The sequence below is a fragment of the Scyliorhinus torazame genome, chromosome 10 (genome assembly GCF_047496885.1).
Source record: "Scyliorhinus torazame isolate Kashiwa2021f chromosome 10, sScyTor2.1, whole genome shotgun sequence".
NCBI lineage: Eukaryota > Metazoa > Chordata > Chondrichthyes > Carcharhiniformes > Scyliorhinidae > Scyliorhinus > Scyliorhinus torazame.
This window is the reverse complement of record NC_092716.1, coordinates 23,425,122-23,451,852: the sequence shown is the minus strand read 5'-3', so window position 1 is coordinate 23,451,852 and position 26,731 is coordinate 23,425,122. Positions and strand designations below refer to the sequence as shown.

Below are 26,731 nucleotides of genomic sequence, written 5' to 3'. Positions count from 1 at the left end.
ACCCCCCACCCTTAGCTTCACAAATATACATATATTTTAAGGTTAGCACCGGTTACAAATCATATCTTAGGTTATAATGGTCTCAGTAACTTACACTCCCTTTAAACACACAGACTAGTGATGCAAAGACACACCTGCGACTCCGAACCCAAGTGAATGTCTGTGGATTTCTCCACCCCCCCGCCCCCCCCCCCCCAGACGATTGTTATACCATGAACCAGAAATCTCACAGAATTTAGACTTCCACATGAGTGATTTCAAATTCCACTTTCAAATTCAGAAACTTTTAAATCTTCTTTTCAACAACATCAGCTGTTTGCATTGAAAAAGAAAACACTCCAGAATATCCAAACCATTCTTTCAAGCAAAAATTCTGCTCCACTTTTAACAGGAAATCCAGCATCCAGGTTTTACATAGAATCATACAATCCCTGCAGTGGTGATGGAGGTCATTCAGCCCATTGAGTCTGCACCAACCCTCTGAAAGAGCACTCTACCCAGGTCCACTCCCCTGCCCTATCCCCATATCCCCACCTAATCAGCACATCTTTGGACACAAAAGGCAATTTAACATGGTCAATCCAACTAATCTGCACATCTTTGGACTGTGGGAGCACACAGAGGAAACCCATGCAGGCACGGGAAGAATGTGGAAAACCCACACAAACAATTACCCAAGGCTGGAATGGAAGGCGAGACCCTGAAGCTGTGAGACAGCAGTGCTAACCACTGTGCCACCATGCTGCCCATATCCTATTTCAGGATTTCTTTGACTTGACTGTTGAACAAACTCTTCACAATTTCTTTAGCTTTCAATTCTCAGGCTGTATTAATATGGTACCAAACTTTTGATTTACCTATGAAGTCTGTTTTCCTACTTTAAATCTGGTCACTGCATCAGTTTCTTTAACTCAAAACACTTTATCTGCTTTTACCTTGAATTCTTCTGACCAGTTCCTTGTTCAGCTTCTTGGTCTCTGTTCTCTTAACTTCAGTCTTCCTCAGACATTCTTTCTGTCCTAATTCCCTGGTTGTCTAAGCTTTATCTGATCCTTTGGGAAGTCTGCCTTTTTTTGCAACCTCCTTGCCTTGTCCAGATTTTCATCTTCTGGCGTAATTGAGAGGTGTTCATTCTCCGGCTTCCGATCTCCAACTGCAAATGAATTCAGCTAAATCTAAATTCAAAAGCCTCCCTACCTTAAAAGGGAGCTAAGCAACAACCTCATGCTTCTCAAATCTTTTCTTTACTTTCCACACCATAACCTCTCTAAGCATAATAGAAGAAATGCAGTTTGATTGAAACCAAAACCCCCACACAGACAAATACCTTTGTCCAGCATGAATCTAACTATAGGTTTACCCTTCCTTTCAGGGAAACTCTAAATGAACCCCACTTAAAACTGTATCTTATTGCTAATATTTACCAATACAAATATAAATCCCTTACAACTGCCTTTGTTTTCCTGACACAACAGGGTGTCTCTCAATCATTCCCATCAGTAGACAGATCTCTCTGAGCCAGTAATTGCTTTATTACAGTTAAAACAAAATGAAAAGCAATAAGTGCGAGCGCAAAAGGGTTTCAGAAACAGAAGATTCCATTATTGTTCAAATTGAGCATGAATAGTGGACAACTCTTGATCCACCCACCCTATATCTAGAAAGAGTGATGGTCATAACCAAACCAATGCATAGTATCTGAGGCGAAGCATTGCTTAAAAGGTAGCAAAGGGTCATAAAAATGCTAATATCCCAAAGGAGCCGAAACTATGAATGAATTAAGAAAGATCTTGCATTTATAAAGCCTTGAACAACCTCAGAATGTCCCAAGTCACTTCATGTGAAGTACTTTTGAAGTGCAGTCCGTATTGTAAGAAACTAGGCAGCCAAGTCACAATAATGTGCCACAAACAGCAATATCACAAGGTACCGGCCTCCCCGAACAGATGCCGGAATGTGGCGACTAGGGGCTTTTCATAGTAACTTAATTGAAGCCTACTTGTGACAATAAGCGATTATTATTATTAGATGTTGATTGAGGGATAAACTTGGGTCAGACACTGGGCAGAACTCCCCAGGCCTTTATTTTAACAGTACCATGGAATCCTTAATTGAGTCTCGGTTGAATATCTTGACTGAAAGACAGCACCTATGGCAGTAAGGATAGGCCAAGGAAATACTGTGCACCTATGGCAATAAGGATAGGCCAAGGAAATACTGGTACAAGCGAAATGAGGACAATTGAACTTTAACCAGCCTGACCTCAATTCAACGCAGTGTAGCCAAAGCATTTGTTACTTCAGGAAAAGCCAAAATCAGTTTTCTGCCTTTAAATTGTCCTACAGTGAAATGACCATTGGGAAGATATATTAAACACAGTTATTTCTTAATCGTTTACTGTTATAAACACCAAAACACACATGGTCGATAAACAGGACATCATAATGACATTTTTGTTAGCATCTGAATACGCTCAGTGTTGGAGGTGTGATGAAGAATTTTCAATCTGAACCAGTCTCCTTCATCAAACGGATTGCTTCATAGTTTCCACAGGGCAAAAGAAATAAAAATCAGACCTATCACATTGAGAATGCAGCTGCCATGTTGCTTCTCCCCACCGGAGCAGCTCAGCTCAGTTGCTTAGCAGCAGCTTGACTACACATGGCATTCATTACATTGAGCAGGTCATAGGGTCATAGAGTTTTGTAGCACGAAAAGAGTCCCTTCGGTCCATCATGTACGCGCCTTCCATCAAGCACCCATCTACTCTAATCCCACATCTGGCTCATAGCTGTGCCTGCTTTGGTATTTCGAGTGTTCATTAAAATACTTCTCAAATGTTGTGAGGGTCCCCCGTCTCTACCATCGTTTCAGATAAGTTCCAGATTCCCACTAGCCTCTGGGTGAAAAGCTCTCCTCAAATCTCCTCTAAATTTCCTGTCCCTTACCTTGAATCTGTGCCCCCTGGTTATTGACCCCTTCACTCAGAGGAAAGGTTCCTTTCTTTCCTATGCCCCTCATAATTTTATACACCTCAACCAGGTCCCCCCTCAGCCTTCACTGCTCCAAGGAAAACAACCACAGCCTATCCAGCCTCTCGTCATAGCTGAAACGCTCCAGCCAAGGTAACATCCCGGTGTATCTTCTCTGCACCCTTTCCAGTGTAATCACTTCCTTCCTATAGGCTTGTAACTAGAACTGTACTCAGTACTCCAGGCTTGGCCTAACCACCATTTTATGACCATCATAACTTCCCTGTGATGCGCGATCAATTACACTCAAGACAAAGTGATTTCATAACTGAAGGCTTTAATCTACTAGAACTTGTTCCCCAGCAGCTTCGGTACAGAAAGTGAAGGCTGCTGGGATAGTACCATTTCTTATACTCCGCCTGTCAGGGCGGAGCTACGTAACAACAGCCAATGGTAGACTCCTGGGTCTAACCAATGGTCATCAGCCTCTTAGGTACCGCAATACCTGGTACTACCACACCCTGTTCTTATACTCTATACTCTAGGTCCCATGTACCTTCTTAACCACCTTATCTATCTGTCCTGCTGTCTTCAGGGATTTATGAACACACACACCAAGGTCCCTCTGATCGTCTGTCCCTCCTTGGGCCGTACCATTCATTGTGTATTCCCTTGCCTTGTTAGTCTTCTCAAAATGCATTCCCTCACACTTTTCAAGGTTAAATTCCATGTGTCGCTGCTCTTCCCATAAGACCATAAGACCATAAGACATAGGAGTGGAAGTAAGGCCATTCAGCCCATCAAGTCCACTCCACCATTCAATCATGGCTGATTTCAACTCCATTTACCCGCTCTCTCTCCATAGCCCTTAATTCCTCGAGAAATCAAGAATTTATCAACTTCTGTCTTAAAGACACTCAACGTCCCGGCCTCCACCGCCCTCTGTGGCAATGAATTCCACAGACCCACCACTCTCTGGCTGAAGAAATTTCTCCTCATCTCTGTTCTAAAGTGACTCCCTTTTATTCTAAGGCTGTGCCCCCAGGTCCTAGTCTCCCCTGTTAATGGAAACAACTTCCCTTCATCCACCCTATCTAAGCCATTCATTATCTTGTAAGTTTCTATTAGATCTCCCCTCAACCTCCTAAACTCCAATGAATATAATCCCAGGATCCTCAGACGTTCCAGCGTCTGTAACCAGCCCGTCTATATCATTCCGTATTTTCTCTGTTACTCATGTGCTGGCACACCAATGCAATACCCTCTCTCCTGTGAATGCTAGATGTCATAGACTACCCACGCGGAGACAGTTCAGCTACCGTTTTACTCTTTCTTGTACCGGGATGATATTTTTCAATCTTGGCAAAATGTCAAGATTGGCACCAGAATGAAAAACTGTTTTCAGGAAATGAATGTGTGCTTATCAAAATCATTGGAACTGAAGAATTTGTAAAATTTAGAGATGGGTGCATCTTCCCCGAATCTCGGGTATAGTTAGCCCGGTTAGTAAAATAGAGTTTCACTCTCCGGTTCTGGGTTGGACAGTCTGATTGCTGGTCTGTCCAGAAATCTCTAAATTTCCAAACTTTGCTGCTTAATCTTGTTTAGGCGTAGCAAGTGGTGAGAGCCTTGGTTATACAGGCCGAATGTAGTCGCGTGACCCTTTAAGGGGCTGGGGTCTCGGAGGGTCATGTGACCCACCGGACCAATCAGGTTGGAGCACGCGAATCCTGGGGCTAAGCACGGGTATTACTGCCAACTAGGAGCTTTGAGTTGTGAGATAGGGAGACATTTATCTCACTCCCTATATATAGTTATTTGGCCTCAATAACCCCTTTATTCGTTAATCTGCTTGGTGGCCGTCAGTCTTTCAAGATACATTTGGCAACGAGGATCCAACGGAGTGCTTCCCACTGCGACAGGAATTTGGAGAGCAGACCCCTTATGGAAGCCTTCCCTTTGTGGCTAACACGTTCAGCAGCAATCTGTCAGCGTCAACATGCCCTTTTTTGAGAAGCTGGAATCAGTCAACCCTAACACGGAGCAACTATATGCCAAACGCCTGCGCGGTTTTTTTACGTCCATTGAAATCGGAGGGGAAGAGGAGTAGGGGATATACCTATTAACAACCTGCAGGGCCCTGACCTATAACCTGATTGGAAGTTTGACTTCTCCCAATGCCCCGAAGTCCAAACGTTTTGAGGAACTTGTGGAATTAGTCAAGGGATATTATCACCCGAAGCCCCCCTGATAATGCAGACGTACAAATTTAACTCCGCAACAAGAACCCCAGGGGAGATGATGGCGTTCATGGTGCATCAAAAAGAAAATCTGAGCATTGCGAGTTCGAGACTGCACTCAACAACATGTTGAGAGATAGGCTAGTCTGTGATGCTAACAACAAGGCCATACAAAAGAAGTTGTTCGCCGAGGCAGAATTTACCTTAAAGAAAGCATTAGATATCACCCAGGCTATGGAAAGTGCTGAAATTGGACTGATGGAACTGCAGAGTGTGCAAGCAGGCGATGTCCACCATGGTTTGGCGGGGAGCTGTTGCCAATTGTGGCAGGGCAGAAAGTATTTAGCGAAGAGGCTCGGAGCAAAAGAGAGTGCAGAGATATTGGGAATTGGGTTTACAGACCAGAAGCTATGAGGAATGCTACCGGTGTGAGGATATCACCCCCAGGAGAGATGTAAATTCAGGGAAGCTGCATGTTATGCCTGTGACAGGAGAGGGCACATTAGGAGGAAGTGAAAGCCTACAGGGGCCAAGTGTACAGTTTAAACAACATCAAAGTGGGCAAAGTGATCCCAATTACAATTGTGTTAACGGTAATCGGTCAGCCACTTAGAATGGAGGTGGACACCATTGAAATCCTTTTTCGGAATGGTGAATTATTATGGCAGATTTATTCCTAATCTTTCTGCAATGTTAGCATCCCTACACACACTAGTGAAGAAGCACCAGAGGTGGTATTGGAGAGAGTATCAGAAAGAGGTCAAACTAGCTTTGCACTCATCCGGTCTTTTGGTTCATATTGATCCCTCAAAAGAGATCATTCTTATCTGCAAAGCGACTCCGTTTGGAATCAAAGCGGTTTTGGTGCACGAGATGAAAGATGGTGTGGATAAGCCCATTTCCTATGCCTCAAGGACTCTGACCAATGCTGAACAAGCTTACTCGCAAATCAAGAAAGGGGCCAGCCATAATCTTTGGGGTTAAAAAGTTCCATCAATATGTCTATGGATGACATTTCATAATAGTTATCGACCACGTAATTAGAGGCGATAAGGCCATTTCCCCCATAGCTTCAGCGAGGGTACAACACTGGGCTCTATTGTTGGCAGTCTTCGAGTACACATTTCAACGTAGGCCAGGTACACACATTTCAAACGCGGTCACTTTAAACCACCTTCCCCTACCCTAAAGTACACCACCTCCGCCAGTACCACAGGAAATCAGTCTTGCATTAAACTTCTTGGATACAGTGCCAGTGATGGCGCAACAGGTCAAAGCACATGGTCCTCCACGGCTAGCACCACAACAACAGGTCGGAGAGATTACGACCCTTTCAGGTAAGAAAAGACGAGTTGAGGGGTGAAGAAGGTGTATTATTGTAAGGAGCAAGGATGGTAGTTCCTGTTCCCGCTAGACAGCTCCTATTGCAAGAGTTGCGCTGTGCCAATCCTGGAATGACAAGGGTGAAAATGCTCACACGCAGCTACATGTGGTGACCCGGAACGGATACGACCATAGAGAATCTGGTCAAACAATGTGATCAATATCAAATGCAGCAAAGATTGCGACCTGCAATATTGCACCCTTGGGAGTGGCCAGGTTGACCATGGGTGTGACTGCACATGGATTTTGCAGGCCCATTCATGGGCTCATAATCGACACGCCTTCCAAGTGGCTGGACATAATGAAATTAAGACCTCATCAGCATCAGCAGGAAAATTGCGGCAGACGTTCATCACTCACGAGATGTCCATGGTGCTGGTCTCAGATAATGGGACTGCTTTAATTAGTGATGAGTTCCAGCATTTCATGAGGACCAACGGCGCTCCACTTATTCTCACCACTCCCCCCCAACCTGCTTCAAATGGACTGGCTGAGTAAGCTGTCCAAACGTTCAAAGCCGCCATGAAGAAACAGCCATCGCCCATTCTACAAACCAAACTAGCCCATTTCCTGCTCACCGAAAGAACAATACTTTGTGTCACCACAGGTGTTACTCCAGCCGAGTTGCTCATGGGCAGACACATTAGTACACGTTTGTACCTTATACGGCATTGTGCTGAGATCCATTTGTTATATAATATTGTAAATAGTTCCAGGGTTGCTGTAATGTGTTAATCAGGGACTCGAAGGGGGAGGGGTGTGGCAGCATGCCCCTTTAAGGGGGAATGGTCTCCTGTGACCTGTGGGGCCAATCGGGTAGGAGCGCGTGACTCCTGGGGCTGAACACCGGTACTACTGTCCTATAGGAGTTTGGAGTCATGGAGTACAGTAGCCTTTATCTCATTCTCTGTGAATAGTTGCCTTAGAACAAAGAACAAAGAACAATGCAGCACAGGAACAGGCCCTTCGGCCCTCCAAGCCTGCGCCGACCATGGTACCTGCCTAAACTAAAACTGTCTGCACTTACGGAGTCCGTAACCTTCCATTCCCACCCTATTCATATATTTGTCTAGACGTCCCTTAAATGCCACTATCGTACCTGCTCCCACCACCTCCCCAGGCTGCGTGTTCCATATATTTACCACCCTCTGTGTAAAAAACTTGCCTCGCACATTCGTTCTAAACTTTGCACCACGCACTTTAAACCTATGTCCCCTAGTACTTGACTCTCCTACCCTAGGAAAGTGCTATCCACTCTGTCCATGCCACTCATAATCCTGTAGACCTCTATCGGGTCGCCTCTCAACCTCCGTCGTTCCAGTGAGAACAGACCGAGTTTATCTAACCTCTCCTCATAGCTAATGCCCTCCATACCAGACAACATCCTAGTAAACCGCTTCTGTACCCTCTCCAAAGCATCCACATCCTTCTGGTAGTGTGGTGACCAGAATTATACACAATATTCCAAATGAGGCCTAACTAAGGTTCTGCACAGCTGCAACATGACTTGCCAATTTTTATATTCAATGCACCGACCGATAAAGGCCAGCATGCCGTATACCTTCTTGACCACCTTATCCACATGCGTTGCCACTTTCAGTGATCAGTGGACATGCACGCCCAGATCTCTCTGCCTGTCAGTACTCGCGAGAGTTCTACCATTTATTGTGTAATCCTACACGAGTTGGACCTTCCAAAGTGCATTACCTCACATTTGTCCCGATTAAACTCCATCTGCCAATTCTCCGCCCAAGACTCCAACCAGTTTATATCCTGCTGTATCCTCTGACAATCCTCTTCATTATCCGCAACTCCACCACTTTCTGTGTCATCTGCGAACTTACTAATCAATAAACTAACTAATTAATAAACCATTTATTCGTTAACCTATTTGGTGGTCGCCCGTCTTTCAAGATAGTCCACCTAAGATCTAAAATCAGGTCTAGGCTCCATTTATTTCCTGCTGCACTTCACACACTTCCAGTTTCTTGACCATTAATCAAGAGAAGCTGTTCTTGACTCCTTCCCAGAAAGGGAAGAGGTGATTTAAGCCGGCCTGCTCAGATTTTGCAAGTTTTGGACAGGCTTCTGCACATAAAGAGTTACCACGTGATCACCTCTGGTGTCTGTCCACCTCCCTCTGTGAGATCTTTTTCTCTCTCTTACTGCTTCATCGTTATTGGGCTGGATTCTCCGCCGTCGGGATGTTCCGTTTTGCTGGCAGCCCGGTGATTTCCCGACGGCGTGGTGCTGCTCCACAATGGGAAACCCCATTGACCAGCTGGCGAAACGGAGCATCGCGCCGGCGTGCTGAACCAGAAATCTGGCGCGGCGGGACGGAGAATCCAACCCACTGTATCTCTGGTCTGAGATGATATGCATAAAGCAATTCTGGAGATAATAATAATAATAATTGCTTATTGTCACAAGTAGGTTTCAATGAAGTTACTGTGAAAAGCCCCTAGTCGCCACATTCCGGCGCCTGTTCGGGGAGGCTGGAACGGGAATTGAACCTGCGCTGCCGGTCTTGTTCTGCTTTACAAGCCAGCTGTCTTAGCCCACTGTGCTAAACCAGTCCCTGATAATAAACCGGACAATATTATACACGATCTCCGACCACCAGGTGGCAGTGTGAACCCACCACATGACCCTGTGTCTGGGGAGTTGGGAGTAAGTCGTGATGGAGGATAGATGTATTTTGCAGTAGCTCTATAATAGTTAGTTAGTGTTAGTAGTTTATTATTTAAACTAGATATCCTATAGTTCATCGTTCTTATCGGCCAGTCTACAGAGCATGACAAGGCCTTTTTTTCTCTCTTGTTCCTCAAAAGTTCCAAATGCAGCATCCAACACACCCTTCCTTCTTCCTGTGTCCTCAATGTTGAAATCAAGACTCATTGCTTTGTGTCCGACTTAAAACCATTTTGAGCCATTACCTCAGAATGTAGAACTCCACATCGCCATCAGTTTTCCCATTCTTCCTGCCATCTGTAGGCTTTGGAAATGGAATTCAGCCTTCTCTTCACCATTATCTCTTAATTAACCTCATCTTAATCATATAATTATAGAATTTACCGTGCTGAAGGAGGCCATTCGGCCTATCGAGTCTGCACCGGCCCTTGGAAGGAGCACCCTACCCATGCCCACACTTCCACCCTATCCCCGTAACTCAACTTAACCTTTTTGGACACTAAGGGCAATTTAGCGTGGCCAATCCACCTAACCCGCACATCTTTGGACTGTGGGAGGAAACCGGAGCACCCGGAGGTAACCCACGCAAACACGGGGAGAACATGCAGACTCCGCACAGGCAGTGACCCAAGCTGGGAATCGAACCTGGGACCCTGGAGCTGTGAAGAAACTGTGCTAACCACTGTGCTACCGTGCTGCCCTCTTCTCCTCTACCCTTTGCAAACTTTCCCTTGCTTTGATAACTCTTTTCCCAATAATTGAAAAAAAAAGAATCCAAAGGTGCTGAATACCATATAGATTTTAAAATTGTATGAAATCTTGGTGCAGTCATGGTAAGCAAAACAAACTCGATTTATCCTTGCAGAATTTAATGCCACAAATATTGGCCTCTTAAAACCAAAATCAGATTCCACCTCTTCGGCATGTGAAACCAGAAACTAAAGATACTGGAGGAGAGGGAACCCCTTTCCCGAAAGCACAGCAAGGAATACGAGTGTGCCACTGTTTCCACAGATCAAAGATTTAAAAGAGGTTCCAACAGTAAATCCCGCTTGAAGGTTCGCATTCATTCCAGCTTTGGTAGTGGTCAATACTTACAGATTTTGACTTGAAGAATCAGCTGCATCGATACAAAGGTACGTCATGTCCTGCCAAATGGAAAGAAGCACAGTGTCAGTGAGACGAGCAAAAGTGGAACTTCTCTGTCACCTATGCTTTCCATACATTGATTGTTGGATGAATTTTGGCCAGGACAGTGCAGAGAACTTCTCCACTATTCTTCACAAATAGCGCAGGGGGGTTCAATTACGCTCACTTCAGAGTCGATGCGGCCTCAATCTAACTTCTCATCCAAAAGATTAGCACGGCTGACAATGCAGCACTCCCTCACTCCCACACTGTAGGAGTGAATTTTACATTTGTGTCCAGTAGTTCACTTTTATTAAATACCTCATTCTTCACCTACTCGTCACCACTGCTTATTATTATCCAAGTTCTGTGTGGCATGTCCCCCCAACCTTCATTTCACCAGCAAAAATGAACCATTCTTCGTACGGTCACTGAAGTCCAGAATAACCCTGGTCACTCTTCTCTGAACCCTATCTTTTTTTGAGATAGTGTGACCAGAACTCCACAACCTACTCCCACATCAACTTCATCACTGGATTACAATGTTAGAATCGATTATTCTCATTTGTAATCCAATAGCCCCTAGTCGAACCCCAGTATACAATTTGCCTTATTAAATAAGTTACACACAAAACGAGCACTAATTATAAGCATTTTAGCAGTGATGCACCACCTTTTAGAACAATACTAATATTCAAATGGCAAAGCCCTGTACACAGGGGTGCATACTACATGGGGGGGTGGGGGGGATTCAGTGTCTCAAACGTGGCAGGACCCATTGCGAGCAAGAACAGAAAATTTGGCGTTCCAGCCAAAATTCCTTTCATTTTAAACGCACCGGAAAATCTCAGCCACAAAAAGGGACAGAGGATTTAGGCCTGAGACAGGAACTGGTATTTATAAAGCACTTTCAGAAAACACGACAGAGTGCTTCACAGAGGCAATATCAAACAAACTGGGGTGAATTCTTCACCTCCCCAGCTGAGTGCTTCTCGGAGACGCTCCGTCGCTGGCAGGGGGTTCTCTATTTCTCCATTCTGCCACTGGTCAATGGGGTTCCTCACTGTAGTCACCCCACGTCGCCGGGGAACACGCGGGTAGGGGTGCGCTGCCGGCGGAACGGAGAATTCCACCAGCGGAGAATGTACCTGATTTTGTTTATAAAAAAGCCATACAATTAGAGCAATGTAACAACACCTTTGTCAAAGAGGTAGGTTCCCAAAGTACATCTTAATGGGAGGTCAGGAGGCAGAAAGGTTCAGGGACCTTCAGGGTCAAGACGGTTGAAGGAACAGCCAGCAACGGTGGAGAGCATTTGGGGTACAGCAGAGACCAGAATTGGGGGGGTGCAGATTTCCCAGTGTGTTGTACGACAGGAGATGGTTACTGAGCTGCGACGGGAAAACAAGACTGAGAATTGTTAAATAGATGTGTTGCCAGGACCACGGGTCAGTGTCTATCAGAGAGTTACAGGGGTGAGGGGTGAACAGCAACTACACAGCGAACTGGGCAATGAGACTGCCTGGCACAAACTCACAATTTCAAATCATGAAAATGGAATTGCAGCAACAGAAAATGTTAGTAATTCACAATAGGTTCATCAGCATCTGAAAAGACTAATTAACCGTTTGGTGCCCAGAATGCAACACAGCCCTCCAGATGGCCTCTGACCAACACTCTCTACAACTGAAGCATTGCATTCTCTCCTTTGAATTCCAATTCATTTAACGTAAAGGCGAAGCTTCCATTGACCTTTTTCAATTGCATTTTGTATCTGTACGCTAGCTTTTAGTGATTTGTGTACAGGTACACCAAAGTCCCTCTATTCCTCCACAGCTCCGGCCTTTTGAAAGTTAAGAAAAAATTCCAATTTGTCTTTATCAAATCCAAAGTGAGGTTTTAAAAAAATAACACGTTGAACTCCGTCTGCCTTAGGTTTGACTTCTCTCTCAGCCCATATTCCCTCCTCGCAGCTTACCATGCCCCTTGGTGCAGTAGACAGGCAACTCGTTATTTCTTTATCCAATGATTGCCGTTGACGGGAATGGGGGCGGGAATCTCAGAGTTGGGTCACACCCACCATTTTTCCATCCGTTCCGGCCTGAGCCCACGTGGACTGAGGCATAAAAATCCGAGCCTTCATCGCGATTCTCCGTCTCCTTTCTCAGACGAATCATTGACACATATGATAAGGTTAATCTCATTTTTTCAAATAACGCCATATTAAGGGCTATCTGAAAGTCCATATAGACAACATCCATAGTCACTTCCGATCTGTCCATACTACTGATTTATTTTTAAAAGTCACCACTTTACTCAGTCATGATGTCCCCTTCTCAAACCCATGCTGATACCCTTTGACCAAGTCCATCAGTCACACTGCTTCGGATGAATATAACTTCCCCACAATTAGTTAAGATTTATAATGACCTTGCTTCTGCCTCCGTCCCTTCTTCAGTAGTGGGATGATGTTTGAATTATTGCAATCCAAAATTCTTAAGTCTGGAGAACTTTAGAAAATCATGGGTGTGATTCTACGAATGGGCACGCCCCCGCCAGCAGCGGGATCCTCCGTCCCGGCAGCCGGCCAATGGGGTTTCCCATTGCGGGCACCCCCACACCGTCGGGAAATCCCCGGGCGCGGGTGCGCTGCCGGCGAAACGGAGTATCCCGCCGACAGAGAATCCAGCAGCATGTCTATAATTGTGAATTATCATCTGTGATTCCTTCACCTATATATTTTCATATCATGGGGGTGAAAGCTATTATATCTCATTCCCTTTACTTTTTTTAATTTATATTAAATCCACTAAGTTAGTTTCCTTGGTCTACTTTTAAGTTGCCTTGCACTACTGATCATTTGTCCCTTACCCAATGTGAAAATGGAAACAAAGAACGCATTAACAAGACTAAAATTCGCTTCTTGAGTATTGCCGGGAAAAAGAGACACACTGTCGAAGCTTTTCGTCTTACACTCATCAGGTCTGATCCGCAAGAATATCAAATCTAAAGGGAACAACAATTTGTATTGCATGAGATAGAAGTGAGTTCACTTCTTGTCCATTATAGTCTTGACTGAATCCATTTTAATGGGTCAATATTTCCCTTTACTACCCCTTTCTCTCAATAGATATTTAAAATATTAAACGCAGTATCACTCAGTGTGTAATTTCTCAGTGCGATATCACTCGGTATTTCATTTCTCAATGCAGTATAGTTTGTTATGTGATTTCTCAGTGTGATGTCTTTTTGTGGGTAACTTCTCAGTGCCACATAATTCGGCATGTGCTTTTTCAATGTAATATAACACAACATATCATTTTGCAGTACAGTATCTTCCAGCATATATAGTTCAGCATGTAATTGTTCCGCACTGTAACCAATCACTGTTTGTCGATGTACCATTTGTCAATGTACTCTGTTGATTATTCTTTTTTTGTCTACTATGTACATAGTGTGTACGTTCCCTTGACCGCAGAAAAATACTTTTCACTGTACTTCGGTACGTGTGACAATAAATCAAATCCAATCAAATCAAATTTCTCAGTAAACCAAAGGCAGAGAAGTCTGCTGCATTTTGGCACTTGATATGGAACCTCAGAGTGTGTTATACTGAAATATTAATTTCTCAGTGCGGAACCTTAGTATGCAGCATATTGAAGCAGAAAGTAACATGACGGGTCGATCGATTTACACCACTCTCCCATTTGTTTTGTGCACTTAGCAGCTCGCTCTCATCCTCCCTCTATTTTTAAGAACTGCCTAGATTTTCACATTAAACTCCAGTTACAATCGGCGCTGAAATTTAGAGTTTGTGCTTAGCAGCTTAAGCACCTTTTCAACAACATAATTGTTAATGTAATGCCGATCACCTCTTCTGTCCAGAAAGAGCACTATTTTATCTGTTCATGCCCATTCCTGCATCTAGTAAATTCTTCCAACAGATTGTTAAAGTATGTCTCACATATCCTGTCTGCTTTTTTTTCATCTCTCTTAATCCTGTGTTTCCTTCCCTTTATAAATAGTAAGTAATCTGTCCAGCATTTTCTGTTTATATTACAGATTTTCAGCATAAACAGCATTTCATCTTTCCTTCCCTTTCTTTATCTGATTTGACCCAATTGCTTCTTCTACTTTCTCAATCTAGAAATCCTTTTTGATCAAGGCGCTAGACTGCTAGTCCTGACCTCGGCTCAGGTCACAGACACCTCGTTTCCCTCACCATGCTCAAATTTTATCAGCTAACATTTTGAGCAAAGGATACAGAGCAAGGGATTTTCCAGCTGAAGTCTGAGGAGGAAAGTCCAACCACAATACCTCAGCATTACAGTGAATATTAAAGGTAAAGTCGCCAAGGTCCCAGATGACCAGAGGCTGCTTTCCCCTTTGAGGGAGAGAGCTGACTGATGGTGATTTAACCTGAGGGTCACCACACCTCAGGCAAGGGGCAAAGTTGAGTAGGCAGGACCTTCATGAATAACCTCAGCCGGTATGAGAATTGAATCCACGCTGCTGGCTGTGCTCAGGCATCACCAACCAGCTGTCTAGCCAAGTGAGCTAAACTGGCCCCCACAGTGAATATAGCTCATTAGGCAACAAGTACAAGTATTGTTTATTACGGCACATTTACCGGATTGAGCAAGGCAGAGACGCCATTTTGAATTCATGATACATGCTTGATCTTCAAACTCAAAATAATTGACATCAAGCGTGTACTGCCTTGTAAAAAAGCATTAACTCTCCACTACCTTGTAAGTAGCATAGCCCACCATTGCTTTGATAAAAGTCATAGCTAGGAAATAAAATAATCTCATGTCATTATTTAAATACTTTTCTTAGATTTCTAATAGGTTAAGAGACTTTGCTACCCACATATTATTGTTGTGGTTCAATATTGCTTGAAGTTCCTGGAACGACTGATCTCAGTCGCCCAGGAGGCACGTTGGAGGTCACTTTGGTGACAAAACCCCACCCAACATCGAGAACAGGATGCTCATGTAAATCACTCACTAGACTTTGCTTAGCAGTTGCTAAGGCAACATGCCACACAGGCGTACCGCTAAGTAGCTTGGTATGTCACAGGAAGAAGGGAATTCTGTCAACCTAACTCATAAAGGCACGGGGAGTCCCAGGCAAATTGTAGAGAATTTTATTAGCACAACATTATGTACATGAGGCCCAGCTACAGCTTACCGAGTCCTCTCCCCTTTCTCATCAGCGTCACACTGGCTGACCTTTTATCCCGGTGTCAGTAAGCTACCCCACTCCCAAGGGGCGGGGGGAAGCTTGCACTCCCAATGAGCACACGGGAACAATCACCCTCAATGTGCAGGTTATTACAGTTTTATAGCTGAACTGCGCAGAGGGAGTGAAAGTAGGGAGATAATCACATCGCATTGATTATATCAGCACCACAGAGATTTGAATAACTTGAGAGGGAAAGGTAATGTACAGGGCGCACTTAACGAAGGCGAGGATGAGCCGATTCTTTGAGGGGGTGGAGGATATCTGCGAGCGGTGTGGCAGGGGCCCAGCCAATCCCGTCCACACGTTCTGGTCCTGTCCCAGGCTGGAGATATCTTAAGGGTGGTTTTTCAGCACGATGCCTGCGGTTCTTACGCATGGATCTGGATCTGGGTCTCCTGGAGGCCATGTTCGGGGTGTCAGACCTGCCGGGGATGCAGACGGGTGTGGGGGCAGATGTCTTAGCCTTCGCCTGGTTGATCGTTCGCAGGCGGGTCCTGTTGGGGTGGAGGTCAGCATCTCTACCCTGTGCCTTGATATGGCTGGTGGACCTAATGCAGTTCCTGTATTTGGAGAAGGTGAAATTTGCTCTGAGAGGGACAGATGAGGAGTTCTACAAGAGATGGGGTTTGTTCATCTTACACTTTGGGGATCTGGTTACCATCCAGGCGTTTGGGGGGGGGGGGTGGTGTTACGGGTCAGGGGGGGCATTGGGGCTTTGATAACTTGTTGTAAAAATGTTACGATGTTGAACATTTGAATAAAAATATTTTTTCAACAAAAAAAATTGAGAGTGGATCTCCCACCTTGGTGCACAGTTGGAAGATGCGAAGAAAGTAATTACATAGAATTTTACCGCGCAGAGGGCTTTATTTGTTCATGTGATGTGGGTGTCGCTGGCTGTGCCAGCATTTATTGCCCATCAGTGAGGGCAATTAAGAGTCAACCACATAGCTGTGGGTCTGGAGTCACATGTAGGCCAGAACGGGTAAGGATGGCAGATTTCCTTCCCTGAACGACATCAAAAATCGACAATGGTTTCATGGTCAGCATAAGACTTTTAACTCAAGATTTGTATTGAACTCAAATTTCACCATCTGCTGTGGTGATATTCATACCCTGGTCCCCAGAGCATTATCCTGGATCTCTGGATTACTAGTCTGCCGACAATACCACTAAGGCATTGCCTCCCCGACCAGCAGTTTGTCTTTCTGGGCAGAAGTGTGTTACAGATGCTATCTAAATGTAATCCATGTTGGCCTCCGTCTACATTAAAGGCAAGTTGTTGTTGTTGGTTCAGCCATTGGGCGCCTTTGTCCAAATGCCAATCATTGATGTGCCAGACTGGACAAGGAGGGCCAGCAGGTTTCCCAACTTCCAAACATGCCAACTTCCAGCTACAAGCCACTGATTGGTAACGAGAAGTAGGTGTGCCTGCTTATTCTGCCCACCATGGTTCTGTAACTAACTTGGACATAGGGGCAGCACGGTAGCACAAGTCGATTGCACTGTGGCGTCAGAGCGCCAGGGTCTCAGGTTCGATTCCCCGCTGGGTCACTGTCTGTACGTTCTCCCCGTGTCTGCGTGGGTTTCCTCCGGGTGCTCCGGTTTCCTCCCACAGTCCAAAGACGTGCGGGTTAGGTGGATGGGCCATGCTAAATTACCCTTCGTGACCAAAAAAGTTAGGAAGGGGTTATTGGGTTGCAGGGATAGGGTGGAAGTGAGGGCTTAAGTGGGTCGGTGCAGACTTGATGGGCCGAATGGCCTTCTTCAGCACTATGTTCTATGAACTCTATGTACAATCCTACCATATAACTCTTTCTGTTTGGTTTATCAGCAGGCAAGTGTGTACTTGGGGGGGGGGGGGGCACAGCTGTAAATTCCCTTTCAATTTTCCCACCCTGAAATTAACCTTTACTGAGTCTGTTTAGTACAAGAACCGAAAGACTTTACAGTAAGCTATTGCTCACTGCACGATTAACTACCGCACAATCATATTAACCTTGATGTCAGAGGCTGTAACAGAGTAAATTACAGTTTGAACTTTCGGAGGTTTATATCTCCTGTACAGGACCTGATCAGAGGCTACCACAAAGTGCAGATGACTGGACACGATGTCACAGTGATCACTGGAACAAAGAGGGAGTACTGCAATTTATTATCACGCTGCAAAGATATTCAACTCAGGCCAGCGTTTACTGTGTCAGGGCATCCAAGTTTTAGGAATTTTTTGCGTGGCAAGTCGCTGACCGTGTTAGCTGATTCCCTGGAAAGAGGGCATCTGGAATCTGAGTAAACACGGCTAGCGTCTGTGTCCACATCGAAGGACTGTGAAATTTACCGATTAGATTAATTTAATGCCAAAAGAAAAATAGAGAAGGGGAAAGAAAGAGTGTATTGCAAGAGAGAGAGAAAGAGAGAGGAGAGGGGAGGGGGGGGGGGGGGGGGAAGAAACAGAGAGTTTAAAAAAATTATATTTTACATTCTTAAAATCTGCAACATCAATTCATGCCTCAATGAATGAGACACCACACTTGTATTTGTTAATTTTCAGGGCCACAGAGGTTGGTCAGATATGATTGACACTGATCACAGTGCTAAATAGATACATAGACTGAAATTGACAAGACTTGACTTCCTGTGACAGGGTCAGTTTTTATCTGTAATGCAAATACAACAATGTTGCATTGTTTAGTGCATTTCAATGCAGACTGCAAGATGGTGTATTTACAAAGCTAACAGTGCAACTTAGACAAAAGAGTTTAGACATTTAGCCCATAATAGCCTTGCCATTATTTTGACAGCATGATATGGCCCAATCGAGGCAGGTATGAGTGGAGCAGTCACTTGGCCCATCTAGCATGAATTGAAACCTATCTTTTCTCTGATCCCGCAGCCCTCCTCCTTCCACCTTCATTATAGAATATAAGTCTACATTCAACAAGATTTCTGTCCAGGCAATTGCTGGAGAGGAAGTGAAAAGTTTCTCCCCAAATTTATAAATATAACAATAGTTATTGTAGGATGTATAAATTCCAAGGATGGAGATCAATCCAAAATTAACATCAGCTTAAATATTTCCTCTCTGTTATAGAAAACCAAATCCAATGTACAGCATTTTATTTATTGATAGGTTGTGTGGTTAAAAGTGGAACGACATTAACGTGGAATGGAAACACCAGCAGGATCTTTTGGTTTAACTTGTGATATAAGTGCATTGTAACTTTGCAATATATTTAGCTGAGGGGCTACTTTGCAAGCTGATGCAGTGGAAGCCTGACCAACAACAGCATTATCTTCCTGACTTTATGTAGCACCTTTAGCATAGAACAACATCCCAAGCTTCACCTTGCATTATTATTTGACCGTGGTTACCCAAATGATCACTGCCGCTGGCAGATGAACGTCCGTGACGTGTGCTGCTGATCCCGTGATCCTCACTGAATCATAGAATCCCTACAGTGCAGAAAGAGGCCATTTGGCCCATCGGGTCTGCACTGACCCTCGGAAAGAGCACCCTACCGAGGTCCAATCCCCCTTGCTAACCCCGTAACCCCACCTAACCTGGTAACCCCACCTAACCTTTGGACTGGGGGCGGCACGGTAGCACAGTTAGTCATGAACACCGCCCAATCCATCACACAAACCTGCCTCCCATCCATTGACTTCATCTACACCTCGTGCAGCCTGGGGAAAGCGGGCAGCAAAATCAAAGACCCCTCCCACCCGGCTTACTCACTCTTCCAACTTCTTCCATCGGGCAGGAGATACAAAAGTCTGAGAACACGCACAAACTATTCAAAAACAGTTTCTTCCCGGTGTTACCAGACGCCTAAACGACCCTCTGAAGGACTGACCTGATTAATAATCCTGTGTGCTTCACCCGATGCCGGTGTCTATATATTTACATTATGTACCTTGTATTGCCCTGTTATGTATGTTCTTTTTATTTTATCTTCTTTTCATGTACCACATGATCTGTTTGAGCTGCTCGCAGAAAAATACTTTTCACGGTACCTCGGTACACGTGACAATAAACAAATCCAATCCAGCGATCCGGGTTCGATTTCCGGCTTGGGTCACTGTCTGTGCGGAGTCTGAACGTTCTCTCCGTGTCTGCGTGGGTTTCCTCCGGGTGCTCCGGTTTCCTCCCACAAGTCCCGAAAGACGTGCTTGTTAGGTGAATTGGACATTCTGAATTCTCCCTCACCTACCCTGCACATCTTTGGAAACTGGAGCACCCGGAGGAAACCCATGCAGATATGGCGAGAATGTACAAACTTCACTAAGTCACCCAAGGTTGGAATCGAAGCTGGGTCCCTGGCGCTGTGAGGCAGCAGTGCAAATGAGAGTACCACCCCAATGTGTCCCACATTGCTGAGCAGTGATGCTCAATACCCACTGATACATAAACCAACTGCTCAGCCTTTACTCTCCAATCTGCTGCTCAGGATTTCATTTCGAAAAATGCTACATTTTTAAACATTGCACTTTTAATTCGCCACGTTGCCAACTGATACTCCAGGTGAAATAATATTACTCATTTAATAGTTCTAGTTTGCTGAAGAAACATCGCTCTTCTCAAACATAAGCAGCCTTAATCCGCTGAGAGATGGCAGGTGCTTGGGGAAGAGTCCATGATGCAATTTAAGTGGGAAATGCAGATCTGCTAACAGACTCAAAACTCTGTTGAAACGCTTTATAACACTGCCCCCTGCTGTAATACATATCCAATGGTTATATTAAACCCAGTCTTGCTTGATGTGATTAGTTCATGAAAAATAGTTTTTATTCAATGTACAAGTTCATTTCATTCACAGCTAGAAAATTATGCTCTTGTACCACAGTATTCTAGAAGTGAAAAGCTCAAATATATTCAGTGCTTTACTCTTTACATGAAACATGAAGGAGAAACCTTGTTGAAAGAGGGAATAGAATCCACTGGCATCATTGGAATGTTGTGTTCATATACAATCAAGGTAAAGCGTGCCCATGTACCACCATGGCACAGTGTACACATGTGCCGCCATGACGCAGTGTATTCAATACCAGCTTGACACTGTGTACTCAATACCACCATGACGCAGTGTACACACATACCACCCTGACAGTGTACACACATACCACCATAACACAGTGTACCCAATACCACCATAACACAGTGTACCCAATACCACCCTGACACAGTGTACTCAATACCACCATGACACAGTGTACTTACATACCACCATGACACACTGGACTCGCATACCATGGTAGAGTCTATACAATACCACCGCGATGCTGTCTACTCAATACTACCATGATGCAGTGTACTCAATGCCACCCTGACACAGTGTACTTACATACCACCCTGACACAGTGTACTCAATACCACCCTGAGACAGTGTACTCAATACCACCCTGACACATTGTACTCAAATAACACCCTGACACAGTGTACTTACATACCACCCTGACACAGTGTACTCAATACCACCCTGAGACAGTGTACTCAATACCACCCTGACACATTGTACTCAAATAACACCCTGACACAGTGTACTCAATACCACCCTGACACAGTGTACTCACATACCACCCTGACACAGTGTACTCAATACCACCCTGACACAGTGTACTCAATACCACCCTGACACAGTGTACTCAATACCACCCTGACACATTGTACTCAATACCACCCTGAGACAGTGTACTCAATACCACCCTGACACAGTGTACTCAATACCACCCTGACACATTGTACTCAATACCACCCTGACACAGTGTACTCAATACCACCCTGACACAGTGTACTCAAGACCACCATGACACAGTGTACTCCATACCACGCTGACACAGTGTACTCAATACCACCCGGACACAGTGTACTCACATACCACCCTGACACAGTGTACTCAAAACCACCATGACACAGTGTACTCCATACCACCCTGACACAGTGTACTCACATAGCACCCTGAGACAGTGTACTTAATACCACCCTGAGACAGTGTACTCAAGACCACCTTGACACATTGTACTCAATACCACCCTGAGACAGTGTACTCAATGCCACCCTGACACAGTGTACTCAATATCACCCTGACACAGTGTACTCAATACTGCCCTGACACAGTGTACTCAATACCACCCTGACACAGTGTACTCAATACCACCCTGACACAGTGTACTCACAAAGCACACTGACACAGTGTACTCAATACCACCCTGACACAGTGTACTCACATACCACCGTGACACATTGTACTCACATACCACCCTGACACGGTGTACTCAATACCACCCTGACACAGTGTACTCAATACCACCATGACGCAGTGTACTCCATACCACCCTGACACAGTGTACTCAATACCACCCTGACACAGTGTACTCACATACCACCCTGACACAGTGTACTCAAATCCACCATGACACAGTGTACTCCATACCACCCTGACACAGTGTACTCAATACCACCCTGACACAGTGTACTCAATACCACCATGACACAGTGTACTCCATACCACCCTGAGACAGTGTACTCAATACCACCCTGACACACTGTACTCACATACCACCCTGACACAGTGTACTCAATACCACCCTGACACATTGTACTCACATACCACCCTGACACACTGTACTCAATACCACCCTGACACATTGTACTCACATACCACCCTGACACACTGTACTCAATACCACCCTGACACAGTGTACTCAATACCACCCTGAGACAGTGTACTCAATACCACCCTGACACATTGTACTTAAATAACACCCTGACACAGTGTACTCAATACCACCCTGACACAGTGTACTCACATACCACCCTGACACAGTGTACTTAATACCACCCTGACACAGTGTACTCAATACCACCCTGACACAGTGTACTCAATACCACCCTGACACATTGTACTCAATACCACCCTGAGACAGTGTACTCAATACCACCCTGACACAGTGTACTCAATACCACCCTGACACATTGTACTCAATACCACCCTGACACAGTGTACTCAATATCACCCTGACACAGTGTACTCAAGACCACCATGACACAGTGTACTCCATACCACGCTGACACAGTGTACTCAATACCACCCGGACACAGTGTACTCACATACCACCCTGACACAGTGTACTCAAAACCACCATGACACAGTGTACTCCATACCACCCTGACACAGTGTACTCACATAGCACCCTGAGACAGGGTACTTAATACCACCCTGAGACAGTGTACTCAAGACCACCTTGACACATTGTACTCAATACCACCCTGACACAGTGTACTCAATACCACCCTGAGACAGTGTACTCAATGCCACCCTGACACAGTGTACTCAATATCACCCTGACACAGTGTACTCAATACCGCCCTGACACAGTGTACTCAATACCAGCCTGACACAGTGTACTCAATACCACCCTGACACAGTGTACTCACAAAGCACACTGACACAGTGTACTCAATACCACCCTGACACAGTGTACTCACATACCACCGTGACACATTGTACTCACATACCACCCTGACACGGTGTACTCAATACCACCCTGACACAGTGTACTCAATACCACCATGACGCAGTGTACTCCATACCACCCTGACACAGTGTACTCAATACCACCCTGACACAGTGTACTCACATACCACCCTGACACAGTGTACTCAAATCCACCATGACACAGTGAACTCCATACCACCCTGACACAGTGTACTCAATACCACCCTGACACAGTGTACTCAATACCACCATGACACAGTGTACTCCATACCACCCTGAGACAGTGTACTCAATACCACCCTGACACACTGTACTCACATACCACCCTGACACAGTGTACTCAATACCACCCTGACACATTGTACTCACATACCACCCTGACACACTGTACTCAATACCACCCTGACACATTGTACTCACATACCACCCTGACACACTGTACTCAATACCACCCTGACACAGTGTACTCAATACCACCCTGACACAGTGTACTCAATGCCACCCTGACACAGTGTACTCACATACCACCCTGACACAGTGCACTCAATACCGCCCTGACACAGTGTACTCAATACCACCCTGACACAGTGTACTCACATACCACCCTGACACAGTGCACTCAATACCGCCCTGACACAGTGTACTCAATACCACCCTGACACAGTGTACTCACAAAGCACACTGACACAGTGTACTCAATACCACCCTGACACAGTGTACTCACATACCACCGTGACACATTGTACTCACATACCACCCTGACACGGTGTACTCAATACCACCCTGACACAGTGTACTCAATACCACCATGACACAGTGTACTCCATACCACCCTGACACAGTGTACTCAATACCACCCTGACACAGTGTACTCACATACCACCCTGACACAGTGTACTCAAATCCACCATGACACAGTGTACTCCATACCACCCTGACACAGTGTACTCAATACCACCCTGACACAGTGTACTCAATACCACCATGACACAGTGTACTCCATACCACCCTGAGACAGTGTACTCAATACCACCCTGACACATTGTACTCACATACCACCCTGACACAGTGTACTCAATACCACCCTGACACATTGTACTCACATACCACCCTGACACACTGTACTCAATACCACCCTGACACATTGTACTCACATACCACCCTGACACACTGTACTCAATACCACCCTGACACAGTGTACTCAATACCACCCTGACACAGTGTACTCAATGCCACCCTGACACAGTGTACTCACATACCACCCTGACACAGTGCACTCAATACCGCCCTGACACAGTGTACTCAATACCACCCTGACACAGTGTACTCACATACCACCCTGACACAGTGCACTCAATACCGCCCTGACACAGTGTACTCAATACCACCCTGACACAGTGTACTCAATACGACCTTGACACAGTGTAATCAATACCACCCTGAGACAGTGTACTCAATACGACCTTGACACAGTGTAATCAATACCACCCTGACACAGTGTAATCAATACCACCCTGACACAGTGTACTCAATATCACCCTGAGACAGTGTACTCAATACCACCCTGAGACAGTGTACTCAATACCACCTTGACACAGTATAATCAATATCACCCTGACACAGTGTAATCAATACCACCATGACACAGTGTACTCCATACCACCCTGACACAGTGTACTCACATACCACCCTGACACAGTGTACCCAAAACCGCCATGACACAGTGTACTCCATACCACCCTGACACAGTGTACTCAATACCACCCTGACACATTGTACTCACATACCACCCTGACACAGTGTACTCAATTCCACCCTGACACATTGTACTCACATACCACCCTGACACCGTGTACTCAATACCACCCTGACACAGTGTACTCAATACCACCCTGACACAGTGTACTCAATACCACCCTGACACAGTGTACTCAATACTACGCTGACACATTGTACTCAATACCACCCTGACACTGTACTCACATAACACCCTGACACAGAGTACTCAATACCACCCTGACACAGTGTACTCACATACCACCCTGACACAGTGTACTCAATACCACCCTGACACATTGTACTCAATACCACCCTGACACCGTGTACTCAATACCACCCTGACACAGTGTACTCACATACCACCCTGACACAGTGTACTCAATGCCACCCTGACACATTGTACTCAATACCACCCTGACACACTGTACTCAATACCAGCCTGAGACAGTGTACTCAATACCACCCTGACACAGTGTACACAATACCACCCTGACACAGTGTACTCATATACCACCCTGACACAGTGTACTAATTGCCACCCTGACACAGTGTACTCAATACCACCCTGACAGCGTACTCAATACCACCCTGACACAGTGTGCTCACATACCACCCTGACACAGTGTACTCAATACCACCCTGACACATTGTACTCAATACCACCCTGACACATTGTACTCACATACCACCCAGAAACAGTGTACTCACATACCACCCTGACAGACTGTACTCACATACCACCCTGACACATTGTACTCAATATCACCCTGACACAGTGTACTCAATATCACCCTGAGACAGTGTACTCAATACCACCCTGACACTGTGTACTCAATACCACCCTGACACAGTGTACACACATACCACCTTGACACAGTGTACTCACATACCACCCTGACACAGTGTACTCAATGCCACCCTGACACACTGTACTCACATACCACCCTGACACAGTGTACTCAATATCACCCTGACACATTGTACTCAATATCACCCTGAGACAGTGCACTCAATACCACCCTGACACAGTGTACTCAATACCACCCTGACACATTGTACTCACATACCACCCTGACACAGTGAACTGAATACCACCCTGACACAGTGTACTCAATACCACCCTGACGCATTGTACTCACATACCACCCTGACACAGTGTGATCACATACCACCCTGACACAGTGTACTCAATACCACCCTGACACATTGTACTCAATACCACCCTGACACAGTGTACTCAATACCACCCTGACACAGTGTACTCAATACCACCCTGACACATTGTACTCAATACCACCCTGACACAGTGTACTCAATACCACCCTGACACAGTGTACTCAATACCACCCTGACACAGTGTACTCAATACCACCATGACACATGTACTCACATACCACCCTGACACAGTGTACTCAATACCACCCTGACACATTGTACTCAATACCACCCTGACACAGTGTACTCAATACCACCCTGACACATTGTACTCACATACCACCCTGACACAGTGTACTCAATACCACCCTGACACAGTGTACTCAATACCACCATGACACAGTGTACTCAATACCACCCTGACACATTGTACTCACATACCACCCTGACACAGTGTACTCACATACCACCCTGACACAGTGTACTCAATACCACCCTGACACAGTGTACTCAATACCACCCTGACACAGTGTACTCAATACCACCCTGACACAGTGTACTCAATACCACCCTGACACAGTGTACTCACATACCACCCTGACACAATGTACTCACATACCACCCTGACAGTGTACTCAAT

The 26,731-nt window shown here is 45.3% G+C and overlaps 1 protein-coding gene across 1 annotated transcript in view; it reads right to left on the bottom strand.

The window, feature by feature from the left end:
* dusp22a (dual specificity phosphatase 22a) overlaps positions 1–26,731 on the bottom strand; it is a 210,691-nt gene that overhangs the window by 124,624 nt on the left and 59,336 nt on the right. The window contains exon 4 of the mRNA XM_072517875.1: positions 10,385–10,434. Coding sequence (XP_072373976.1) covers positions 10,385–10,434 — 50 coding nt within the window. The remainder of the gene's footprint in view (positions 1–10,384; positions 10,435–26,731) is intronic.